This window comes from Ixodes scapularis, unplaced genomic scaffold (genome assembly GCF_016920785.2).
Source record: "Ixodes scapularis isolate PalLabHiFi unplaced genomic scaffold, ASM1692078v2 PGA_scaffold2__306_contigs__length_199485367, whole genome shotgun sequence".
NCBI classification, from domain to species: Eukaryota; Metazoa; Arthropoda; class Arachnida; order Ixodida; family Ixodidae; genus Ixodes; species Ixodes scapularis.
Genome location: NW_024609857.1, coordinates 6,765,430 through 6,777,651, shown reverse-complemented (window position 1 = coordinate 6,777,651; position 12,222 = coordinate 6,765,430). Strand labels below are relative to the sequence as shown.

Genomic DNA, 12,222 nt, shown 5'->3' with positions numbered 1-12,222 from the left:
ACAAAAAGACGTCCAGTTTTGTTCTTGAAATTATGCGGCGACAAAGAAGCTTCTTGGTCAGTGGCGGTGCGTGCGAAGTGTACTTGGGCCGCACTAGTGACGCTAAGCTCGGTGTACAAGGAGGAACATTCCTACCCACTATCGTTGCACGGCCAATTCAGACATACCGAAGAGTGTGCTTCGCCACATCGTCACTGCTTGTGTGGCAAAGCTGTTGTTCGGAGCAGAGCCGTCTCCAGCAAGAATGGCGACGCAAAATAGAGATCAATTTAGGATTCGATCAACCATGCATAGATCGACCCGCGACGCTAAAAGACGTCGTGATGAGCCAGTGACATCTAGGATAATCAAAGCCTGTGCACTCAAATTTTGACTTCGCGACAGTGAGATCGAGCGAAGACGCCGATTGGATACGAGTGCTGCGTCACTGTTCGGCTGGGTTTCGTGTCCAATCAACGCGTCGAACGACGCTCGACATCGGGTTCGAGTCCAATGGCCGAGTTGGCGTCATCCGACTGTGATGACGCTTCATGGAGGAAGAAAAGCGTGTTCGCAGGCCTTGTTTATCCTATGTGATGCTACAGCGCAGTAACTTCGAAAGTTGACGACGCGAAGAAACGTACTTTACACCACTGTAAAAAAAAAAAAAAAAAAAAAAAAAAAGAGCGAGACGAAAGCAACTTTAAGCCAACATTCATTCATCTTTATTTGCCGGTCTTCTGCGCACCGCACTCGCGCACTACTACCGAGTTTGCGGCAGCACCACGGACCAAACAATACAACGCACATGCCAAATCAGCGATTCTGCTGCTTTGGCGCGTCTAAAAATGGATCTCCGAGAAATCCGCGCGTCAATGGGACACTGGATAATCCCCGTTTGGCTGGATTTAAAGCGCGTCGACGGGAGCTCCGCTGGACGCATCCTCCGCCTTGTTAGCAGAAGACCCGCGGTGACCCCGGTCGCTTCGTGTAAACGTTTGCTCGACGAGAACGCGCGTGCGTTCAGAGATAACTCCGCGGCTAAGACCCCAGTGACGTCCACGCCGCGCTCGCCGCATCCTATATAAAGGCGACAGAAGACATCGTGCGCCCATCTTGGAGAGAGGCGACGACAGCGAACCCGCTTCATCGAAGGCTGCAACGAGTACCTTCCGTGAGTATGGGGTGCATTCTGTGACTGCCGTCACAACCGTTTCCAAGTTCTTTGCATTCCAGATCGCTCGTGCTGTCTTTCTCGGGGACTGGTATTCACTCTAAAAAAATGTCTGTGCGTCTACTTTCACGCACAACACTCGGAGAGCCAATCACCGCAACCTACGGAGGCAGCGCAGCGAATGACAATGCCGAAACATATGTTTAGACCAAAAAACGCAGTCTGAGTTGTGACATTGAGCAATGCGAGCGTGACGTTTTGCATTGCTGAATGTCCCACCTCAGACGGCGTTTTTTGGTCTAAACATATGTTTCGGCATCGTCATTCGCTGAGCTGCCTCCGTAGGTTGCGGTGATTGGTTATCCGAGTGGTGTGTGTGAAAGTGGACGCACAAACTTTTTTTAGAGTGTAGAGTGAATACTTCGCTTCAGTATAACTTGGCAAAGGGTGAACGCTGCAGCAGCCCCGAACCAATCGGAGCAACGGAGTGCTCGAAGAGCGTGACAAATCCTTCCTCACGGTACACTGTCACGTGCTTTGCTCCGACGTCCCGTTTGGCTCGCTGGGGCTTTGGACATTTGTCAAGTTGTGCTCACACGGAGTTTATATAAAAGGGAAAGTGCTGTGAACGTGACGCGCTTCAGATAGGCCAATCGGGCAGTAAGACCTTTCCCGTGGGTTTACCCAACGGGGTGACCGGCGCCAGTCTGCAGATTCCCATGAGAAGTGGGTGGATTCCGTAAGTTAGGTGACCGTTAATGACGGCTCAAATCTGGTTCACACGCGTGTGTGAACCAGACCCGCGCGGATAACCGTTTGATCATCAGCATCCGAATCGCATCCGCAAAATTTATAACCGTAATCGACCCAGAATCCCCGCATTCGACATACATAAACTCAAGCGGGGAAAAAAAATCAGTTGGATTGTATTTTATAAATTATAAGCCATTTGATTATCTTGTACAAAGAAGGCTCCAATTCAGAATATGGCGAAAGTATTTTTATCGTATTCTGTTTATCGTACTTAGAAATTTTATATTAACTTAAAGGGACACTGATGTTTTTATTTGAACTTAACTTAAAGAGACAACAGTGTTTTTTTATTTGAACATGACCTTTCGCGGCTCGAAATTCGTTTTCTTTCCGCTCGAAAACAACCGGTCGAGAATTGGCCAGGTTCAGTCGCGCTCACTCTCGTTTCCATGGTCACTTTTTGTTAAAATTTTGTATACCGAATGAATTCAAACCCGTGGGTTATCTAAGACACAAATGCAATATTAAAATTGTAAAAAAAAATATATATATCAACCACATTTTTTGTAGCCTCCAAAAAACTGTAAATACGTTGATCGAAAAAGAAAATGTTGCAGAGATTACAAGATGTACATGTACACATCATTTTCAATATGACGACGTACCGCGGACTTAACGACGCGATGTCGGCGCACTACGGACCTATGTCGCGACGGACGTAAGGCCGCTACTTCGAAACTGTCGTTTGTAGTACCGGCCAATCGATATGCAAACGCAGAACATCTAGGGGAAGGGATATTAGTGCGAAAATCGCACGACAAACGGTGCACGCAACTTCGTCGTCGTCTTTGTCTGCTTAAAGAAACCAAAGCGCAAAAAAAAAAAAAAACGCAGTCCAGCGTAGCTACGTGATTTCCGGCCATGAGCTTCCGTGCTCGTGTTTCGGTTTCGAGCAGTTGACTTTTTGGCTTTATTATGGTGCCTGGAACGCGTCTCCGACTGGTGCGTTTAGCGTCCTATACTGCCCATACATCAAAAGTGGTCCGTAAGTGGCAACAAATGACGTCACAGAAGCCGGAGTGTGATGCTGTTGACTGCCGCGATCCTGGCAGTTGGCCGTAGAAATGCTGGCGAAAAGCGCGAGCGAACGTGAGTGTCGCTGTCGTCGCGGAGTCCCAGGCGTCCCAACTTACGGCTGCTGTAGCTTCCGTGGACTGTCACAGTGGAGAGCGACCTGCAGCAGAACAGGCGTCTGCTATTTGTACCACAACTGCTGCAACGCTGCCAGGGTCGTGACCGGCGACAGCATGACACTTCTATGACGTCATCAGGCGGAAATCGAGGGACCACTTTTTGGCCGCGTAAACACACCAGTCGGAGACGCGTTCTAGGCACCATAGCTTTATTAAACATATACGTGACTCTGCAGCAAAATATTGATTGGAAAGTCTCCTAACACCATGATAAATCGCCTTGCAAGAAAAAAAAAAGTTGGGGGAGGGGGAGGTGTTAGTGTCCCATAAGCGTTCATCTTTCAAGAGACATTTCGCGTCGCTGGAAAGATGATCGAGGTTATGAGATCGTCTGGGAGTCTGCGACATTTCGCCCAGAAAGTGCGCGCAAAGGAAAGGAAATTTTAGTGTTATATTTTTTGCCTTTTGCTTTGTAAAACCCATTTCAAGCAGACGCGCAATTTTTAAGCATGAAAATTAACAAAGGACAGACTAACAACACTGCGCCATTTTACTTAGGTCCGACAATAAGAAAGGTAGAGAGGAAAGGCGGTCACTTACCGCAGCGCTGCGCAGTACTCATATTTACGCACACAACTGGGAAAATATCCCAAAGCATTCAATAATGGTAACGCCTCTTATCGGTGTCAGTTTTAAATACAAACCCACAGCAGCGTGCTCTGAACCATTTAATTGGCAACAACTTGCCAACCGTCAAGACAAAAAAAAAAAATCAAATAAAAATGCGAGCAAATTTTACGGGGGAAAGGAGGCTGAGTTCCTATCAAATACCTTGCCTCTATTCTCTTGTGGCTTATATCCCATTCACACGGTCGACATAAAGGTACCTTTAACATCGGTCACTTTGCTATCGGCGAATCAGCCCGTGCTCTTGGGTCGCGAGCACACGCCACGCGCGGAAGATCGTTAATTGATGGGCCGCAGAGAATAAAGGTCCCTTAGCTAAAGGTACCTTTACGGTCGTGTGATGGGGTATTATACGTTTTGAGTTTTCTTTGTCCATAAAACGTTTTCTGACGTGTCCCTTCCAAACAAGAGCACGCTTTTGGGGGGCGATTGATGCCCCTGCATTCTTTACCTTTTCTACAGACAGCCTTTTTGGCGTGATAGAATACCCTTAACTCGATCTTTGCTGAGAATGGCGTAAGGAGCAATTCTTTCCCCGATTAAAGCCTTTTTGTTTTCTAAGAGAGTAATTTGCTTCCGCAATACACCCGATAAAGCACTTCATAGTATAACTCACTTATTCACTCTACACTCTGTGCCACCACACACGTTGTGGCGGATGATCCGCAGGAAATCAGCGCATAGGCAGAGCTCCTCTATCGAGCCCCTTCTCCGAGGCTCGGCACGGACTGTCCATATGGTGCGACGCAGTGATTGCGATGTCTTATTTTGTAAAAAAGAAAAATATTTTGCTATCCGAGTGAGGCAAGTAATGGTTTTGTCACATGGTTTACACGTAATATAACATTGTACATGAAATAGAATAGATCACACACCATATGAAAAACTCTCCTGCCTTCTCAGGTATCAAAATGGACAGAGTTCAACGAGTCAAATTCCGTAAACCACGCGTTCACACTGGAAGCGGATCCGCAAACGCGAAGCGGATCCGCGCGTTCTCAACCGCAAAGCGGCTAGGATCGAGCGGTTGGAGAGCGTTTTTGCCCCAACCGCTTCGTGACCGATTTCTTTCAACCGCATTCAGGAACCACCAAGCGGCAACCAATCACAACACGACGCTGACGTGACGTCAGTGACTTTCGAAACAAGATGGCACCTGTCGCTGGTGAGGCGTCCAACGCTCTAAAAAAAGCCCGTGCGTCTACTTTCCCGCACAACCTTTGGAGAGCCAATCACCGCAACTTACGGAGGCCGCTCAGCGAATGACGATGCCGAAACATATGTTTAGACCAAAAAAAGAAACACAGACTGAGTTGTGACATTAAGCAATGCAAGCGTGACGTTTTGCATAGCTTAATGTCACAACTCAGACTGCGTTTTTTGGTTTAAACATGTTTCGGCACCGTCATTCGCTGAGCGGCCTCCGTAAGTTGCGGTGATTGGCTCTCCAAGGGTTGTGCGGAAAAGTGGACGCACCGGCATTTTTTAGAGTGAAGGCGCTATAGTCCTAGCGTTACAGCACACAAATCGACGGAGAACCGTGATGTTCACGTCCGTCACTTAAATCCGTCGCGAAAAGAATTGACTTGTAATCTTAACGGGCTTCGCACCGGTGATTTGGTTCGGGTAAGAGTTTGTTTATTATTCCGGGTGCCACAGCCCGAAGCTCGCTGCCTTGTTAGTCTCTGCCCGTAGAACGTCGGAACCCACCCCTGATCGTTTAAAATGTCAACTTATGTACCCACCAATACAGTCTCGTGAACTATTGAAAGCTTTCGACACCTTGCATGGCCACCACGAAGGCCGATAGAGACGTCGTGAGCCTGATTTCGTAGCCAAGGCAGAACGACGGAGCTGGCAGGGTACCTGCGCTAGCTCGACCTGTAACGTTTACTACTAACAAAACAAAATAAAGGGAACATACTCAAGAAATAAAGTATACGTACCAGACGATGCAGAGGTAATCTATACGGCGTTTATTTGAGCTTAATGTCAAACAAACAGTCGACTCGATCGACGTGCGAGTGACGAGAGGAGAGTCCGCCACCAACGAATCCACGACCGGTTAGCACCGAACACATTCCCCGCAACACGGTCCACCCCCCCGCTCACAACTTCGAAAATTATGATAATTAACAACGAGGGAGAAAAACTGGCCCTCTATCCCGAAAACAAGGTCAGCTATTCATGCGGGAAGGGTCCACTTCGAAGAAAAGGTCGGGGGCATCCTGTTCTAAGTCAGCAAGGTGCGCCTAGCTGAACTTCGTTTGCGGGCGAAGTCGAGGGAATCACAGGCGAGTTTTGCGGGTCCGTGCCTCTTTTTTTTCGCTGCCTCAACTCGTGATGCGTGCGAACATCCCGAAAAAAAATCTTCAGAAACTCCTTCATATTGTTAGGGAGTTTAATTAACTAGGTGTTCGCCATAGCCAAATCAGAACAGATTGTCGCACGCATCGTCGTCGTCCTCAGAGGGTTTTAGCTCGCGCCTCGGCCTCACCGTTCCCTCCCTGCGTTTTTTGAGGGTTGTTTTCTTCTAAGAAGGTTCATCCTGCTGAACAACCTCGCCATGTTCCATTAAAGACAGAGTTTTCTTTCTTCTGCAGGGGTTGTTGCTGATGCTCTTTGCACACTCACCGAATTCACGCCAAAGTCACAGTTTTTCCGCAACACAAAAATCCAGCCCATCCGCACCTTTTAAAGTTGGTGCGCGGAGCCTTGTCACCTGGCCGCAGGTAGCTTACGTTTTCGTCACCTCAGGGACCCTATGTTGCGCTTTTCGGACTCCCACGGCGACTAGGGAGAAGGAAGTGACGTCAACGACTAGAGCAAACGCAGATTGGATGTTGATTTTGTTTTCTTCTGTCAACATCCAATCTGCGTTTGCTGCGTCGTTGACGTCACTTCCTTCTCCCTAGTCGCCGTGGGAGTCCAAAAAGCGCAACATAGGGCCCCTGGTGGCATGTCTGAGTAGAACTCTGATGCCGGCAGAGATCTATATCGGGTATACATACATCACAGCATATTTTCGCGTTTTGATCACCAACACCGAAAATGAAATGTGCCGGTAAGGCCGGAACCCAGGACAAGTTAAAACTTTTGGAGAAGATTGCCGCTTATGGACCTCTCCCGCTGGATGGCCACAATGACCGTCAAAGGACAATTCAAATCCGGAGCGCACGTACCCGCCTCGGTGGCTCGAAGCTCTGGGATGCAAATCTGGCCATCGGCCAACGCAAGATCTTCATTTCACGGCCACTAAAACAGCCGTGGAAAACATGGCGAAGTGGTGACTTGTCCGTGGGGGGTCCGGCGTGAAGATGTTGCGGCTTCGGGTAATCCAGCCGCGACCCTATATGGCTCCATGAGACGCCGGCGTAGACCACGTCGCACAAGACGTACATCCTGACAGGGTGCTTTCCGGGTTGCATGAGGTGCCATGCAGAAATCCCATTTCTGACACCAATGTTACGGTGTATATTTTTCTAGTTGTTGGCCATGGCCAAATTAGAAGACTGTCGTCGTCGTCCTCAGTGAGTTCTGCACGAACCTCAGCCGCACCACTACAATACAAATTTGCAGACTTCCCAAGTTTGGGAAATGTTAATAGCGGGCATTTTCGCCAAGAGCAATACAAGAGCAGTACAACAGCAAGTCTGTATACAAATTTTATTTCTTGGCAATTCACGGCCACTTAGGAGTAAAATATTGCGTCAAAATATCACATTTATGACTAAATTATTTTCCAAGGTACAGATCTGCGAAGTTGGGAGGAAAACAGTGAAGTAACCGAAATCGATGGTTTTTATATTTTTTAATATAAAAAATAACAATAATGTTTCTCGTGTTAGTAAACCTAAAATCCTAAAAAAACTTTTTTTTTTTTTTTTTTTTTATGCGCGGGAGAAAAGCAAATAAATCGGCCACGCGCACCCGCAATGCTACTTCTCCGCACGCTTCCGTGCGTTCGGAGAAGCCAGCTTCAAGGTCGCTGCGCTCTCGCTTGAAACAACCGAAATGACGTCGACGGGCTACAACAGACGTGGCTAACAAGCCACGACGCGTTGCATGTGGAAAGCGTAAGTCAAACCCGTCTAGGGAGACGTAACTTATCAAACCACTTCGTAGTCAGCCAAGCTCGGGGTTGGAAACTTGGAATTATCTTTTCCATCTATTTTCCTTTTGCGCCTGTACAACACGCGGAGCCTAGAAACTAAACGCGTTTCACACTAACGAGTTTCTTTAAGCAATCGCGCGTTTATTTACGGACATAATTCTCGCGCAACGTGGCACACGCGTTTTCACGAAAGACAAAACAAACAAAAGGCGCACAAATTTCGGTTCTGTGAGACCATCGTATGCAGAATTGCATTTTTTGAACGCAGGCGACTCTCAAGTTCAATATCCGTCTCTCTGGCACAGGCCACTGCGTCTTTTCAAAACGTCGCCTCGTCGTTCTTTCTCGCAACGACATCAGGAACGCACAGAAACACGTGTGAGCAGAAATCCCGTCGCCGAGCGGCGTAACCATAGCAACCACCACTGACGCTATGACGTGGCTGGATGCCGCGCCCCCACGTCACAGCGTCAGCGACGGTGGCTACATGCCGCTCGGCGGAGCGATGCGACGCAGTTTTTGCTCCCACCTGTATGGGGCTATTAGGGCCACGGAGCATCGCGCAGTTGGTTTGCGGCATACAGCTGTTTGGCAGGCGGCCAACTCTTCTAGCTTCGACAGTGCCACGCCACGCCGTCACACGAAATTTTAGTTAACTTTAATAATAATAAATAAAAATAAAAAAAAAACTCTACATAGGAACAAACAAAAAAGCAACCATCGCTTTACGTGATACGATTTTTACCCCAAAGAGAACCGTTAATGTTCCGTTCCATGGGTCGCTAAGAAACAAATATAATTTTAGAAACTGCAGTCGTCGGTTCACTTCCGTGTTTCAGCTGAAAAGCGGGGGATAACCGAAGCTCTCGTTGTTCATTCCAGCCAACGGGTTCAGCTTGGACATGCTGACGACGGCTTGGTTCATCCTGGTGGCGATCGCCATCCCCTGCCAAGCCTACCTGGACGACCGGGTGCGCTTGGAACGGCACTGGACAGGCTTCAGCCCTACGAAGGACAAAGTCCTTGAGGGATCTCGTATCACCTCCCCACAAGGTCAGCGCGACCAGAGATACAAACCAGATGACGCACTTGCAAGATTTCGACTGGATTTCGCGGATCAATTCGCGATCGATCGCAGACTTGACGACGGTCTTCCAGACCGTAGGCGTACCGAAGACGACACAATGAGCCCGAATGAAAATATTCGGGGCCATCGCAGGTACAGCGATTGGGATTCGCGAAGGGACAACAGGAACGGCCGCCTGGAGCGCTCTGCTCAGTATGTCAGAAGTAGGTTTGAAGACCCAACAAGAAACGAGCGTAGGACGAGACAAGAGACACCAGAGTCTAGACTGGGTGATCCCCGAAGAGAGTTCAGGGACATGCGACGTACGGCTGAACATCGCCTGAAGCGCTTTGCTCAGCATGCTGGAAGTGACCTTGAAGACACGACAAACGACCGCAGGACGAGCCAAAATATACTAGAATCTCGACTGGGCAATTCCCAAAGAGAGTTAGGAGACATGCGACGTACGGCTGAACATCGCCAGGGGCGCTCTGTTCAGCACGCTGACCTTGAATACGCGACAAGAATTGAACGCACGGCGAGACAACGAACAATAGTATCTCGATTGGGTGATTCCCGAAGAGAGTTCAGGGACGAGCGGCGTGCGGCTGAACATCGCCTGGGGCGCTCTGTTCAGCACGCTGAAAACGAACAGGAAGACTCGAGGGCAAAAGACGAGTCAAGAACGAGACAAGAGATGTTAGAACGCCGATCTGCTAATTCTGAACGTCGCTTGGATCACTCTTCTCGGGATGCAAGCATCAGGTTCGAAAACGTGAGGACAAGAGACGGGCATAGAACAAGACCCGATACCGTAGAATCGCAGACAACCAGCTCACGGTGGAATGAACTGGAGCGTGAAATTCGGTACAAAACCAACGCAAACGACGCAAATCATCAAGCGAGGAGAGCAGCGAACTTTCAAGCGATTGTAAACAGCTTCGTCAGTCTACAAGAGACAGAGAGTGAGCCGAGGAACCACGCGATCCCCATAAGACGCGCAGCAGTACGCGTAAACGGCTTTACGACTTTGGACAGCATCATAGGTCGATCAACGGTTGATGCAAGGAAGAGGACAACTTCAAGGAGTTCAACTGAACGATTGACACCAAATCTATCGAGGGACAGGACGTCAGAATCACGTACGCGCTTCCATTCCACTGACGACCGCAGAGGGAAACTTATTTCTGACTCGATCTTTTACGGGGATGACATGAGGGACTATCGTAGCCACATGAGGGCCACGCGTGACCATCGTGGATTGGAAGACTTCCGCGCGACTTCTAAACCACTTTTTGACGAGGTCGATTTGGAGGACCGCGCGATTCATCTTCGCAGAGATAACCGGCAGTCAGGTCTGCAGCATCGAGATCAGAGGATGACCGAGCGCGAAGCGAATGTTCAGAATCGAAGATTCTCGACCGATTCGACAAGAAATGAAATGCTCGCCAAGGGCAGTCGCCTTCACGAGAGTCGATGGAGGGTGACAGAGCACGCAAAAGCAAACAACCAGATCCGTGAAAGCCGCCGGGACAACGTAGTCGACGAGTCCGTAAATTACGACGACCCTGTGAATAGAAGGCAACGACGAAACGCCGGCTCCCGAGACGACTACCACTTTGCGAGCGCCAAGGCGGTAGTTCGTGCGTCCAACGCGGTCATTCACAATCGTCGGGAGGCGGCAGGGGCAGAAGAGATCGCGCACAATCTTAGGACCGACCGTGTGAGAGAGCCAGAATTCAGCAGAAAACACGGCCATCACAGAACAGTCGACGTCCGCCGCGTTGATAATCGAAAATCCAAGCCTTCGTACGATGCCAACCGTATCCGTACGAACTCGAGAGAAAACCTCTTAAGAGACACCAACATACGGGAGTACATCTCTGTCCGCAGAGGTTCAAATGTGCGCCGGGATAGAGCAGAGCCTTGGCCCTCCAGGCGCCAATCTGATCGTTTAATATACGACAGAATTTTAGATCTCGGCCAGCAATTCGAAAAAATGAACAGGGAAGATCTGGTTCACAGCAGCTTGCCTCAAAGTCTTGCTCGCGAGGAGCGATTTACTCGACGCACGGGGCAGGAGAAAAGGAACCGGGACAACCGTGTGCGCTCTAACGCGGAGGTTGAGATAGTTGGGGCACGGATGGAGGATGCAAGGACACAAGTCCAGGACGCTTCCCGTCACAGTGAAAGGACAGCTAGAATGGTAATGGAACAAAGAATGCTCTTGGAGACTGCTATCCGAACATCGACAAATAGTCATATATTCGAACAAAGGGAGACTGGCTCCAGAGGCCATGGTGCCAGCGATGAAACTGGCCGATACGACAGAGTCGAACGGACTGGTAAGAGCCAGGACGTTCGTGAACTCAGAACTGGGGAAGCCACAAGGGACCAAAGGATGGTCAGTCTAACGCGAGAGCTCGACTCTGGAGAGCCAAGGGTAGCTCGCGGAACAATCAGGATGGAGCCAAGGGTAGCTCGCGGAACAATCAGGATGGAGCGCTTAGAAGATCATCGCAGAAACCGCAACTCAGTTGAGCGAGATGCAAGAGTAAGAATGAAATCTGACGAGGAAGAGCGCCGCCGTGATGCTAGGCAAGTCGAACGCTTCGCGAGACCAAATGGTGGCATGCTCGTCGGAAAAACCGATCATCGACGAGAAATTGAACTTTTGTCCAACGCTGGAGCTTGGATCGATGGTCGTCGATCGCACATGACAGCTACTTACATGAGCCTGAGTGGAGAAACAGACCTTGGAAGTTCAAAACGAGGCGACCGAAGCCATCCCTGTCCTTCGAAGGAAGCGCTGGCTCTGGGAAATGTCCTTGGCGAATCATACCAGAAAGAGTCGTCCGAAACCACCGCTGCGGTTACCGACGCATTGAAGGAGGCAATCACCTTATCCGGACATCGAGACAGATACAATCCCAAGTTTCACAAGCTCCCCTTCATGAACGAGCCAGATTCCCCACTGTTTACGACAGACAAGCTGCCCAAGTGGGAGCAGCTGATCTCAGCCAGAACGTCGGACTACGACCTCCAGGTTCGTACAAAACACCTCCAAGATGTTAAAAATAACGGAATATAGCAAAGGAAAGCTTAATGACGTGGAAGGGCGAGTTCTGTGCCTTTCAATGAAACACTGGGCTTTCCCACGTCAGTTAATAATAATAATATTCATTTGTTTTATATTTTATAAAACTAAAACAAAGCTAAAACTTAGCTTGGAACAGCATGGCTTCTTACACCCTAC

At 49.1% G+C, this 12,222-nt stretch overlaps 1 protein-coding gene across 1 annotated transcript in view; it reads left to right on the top strand.

Annotated features, from left to right (window-relative positions):
• The first annotated feature begins 1,098 nt into the window (after positions 1-1,098).
• LOC115326378 overlaps positions 1,099-12,222 on the top strand; it is a 15,517-nt gene continuing 4,393 nt past the window's right edge. Inside the window, exons 1-2 of the mRNA XM_029987237.3 lie at positions 1,099-1,153; positions 8,783-12,012. Of these exons, the coding sequence (XP_029843097.3) occupies positions 8,803-12,012 (3,210 nt within the window). The 5' untranslated portion in view covers positions 1,099-1,153; positions 8,783-8,802. The remainder of the gene's footprint in view (positions 1,154-8,782; positions 12,013-12,222) is intronic.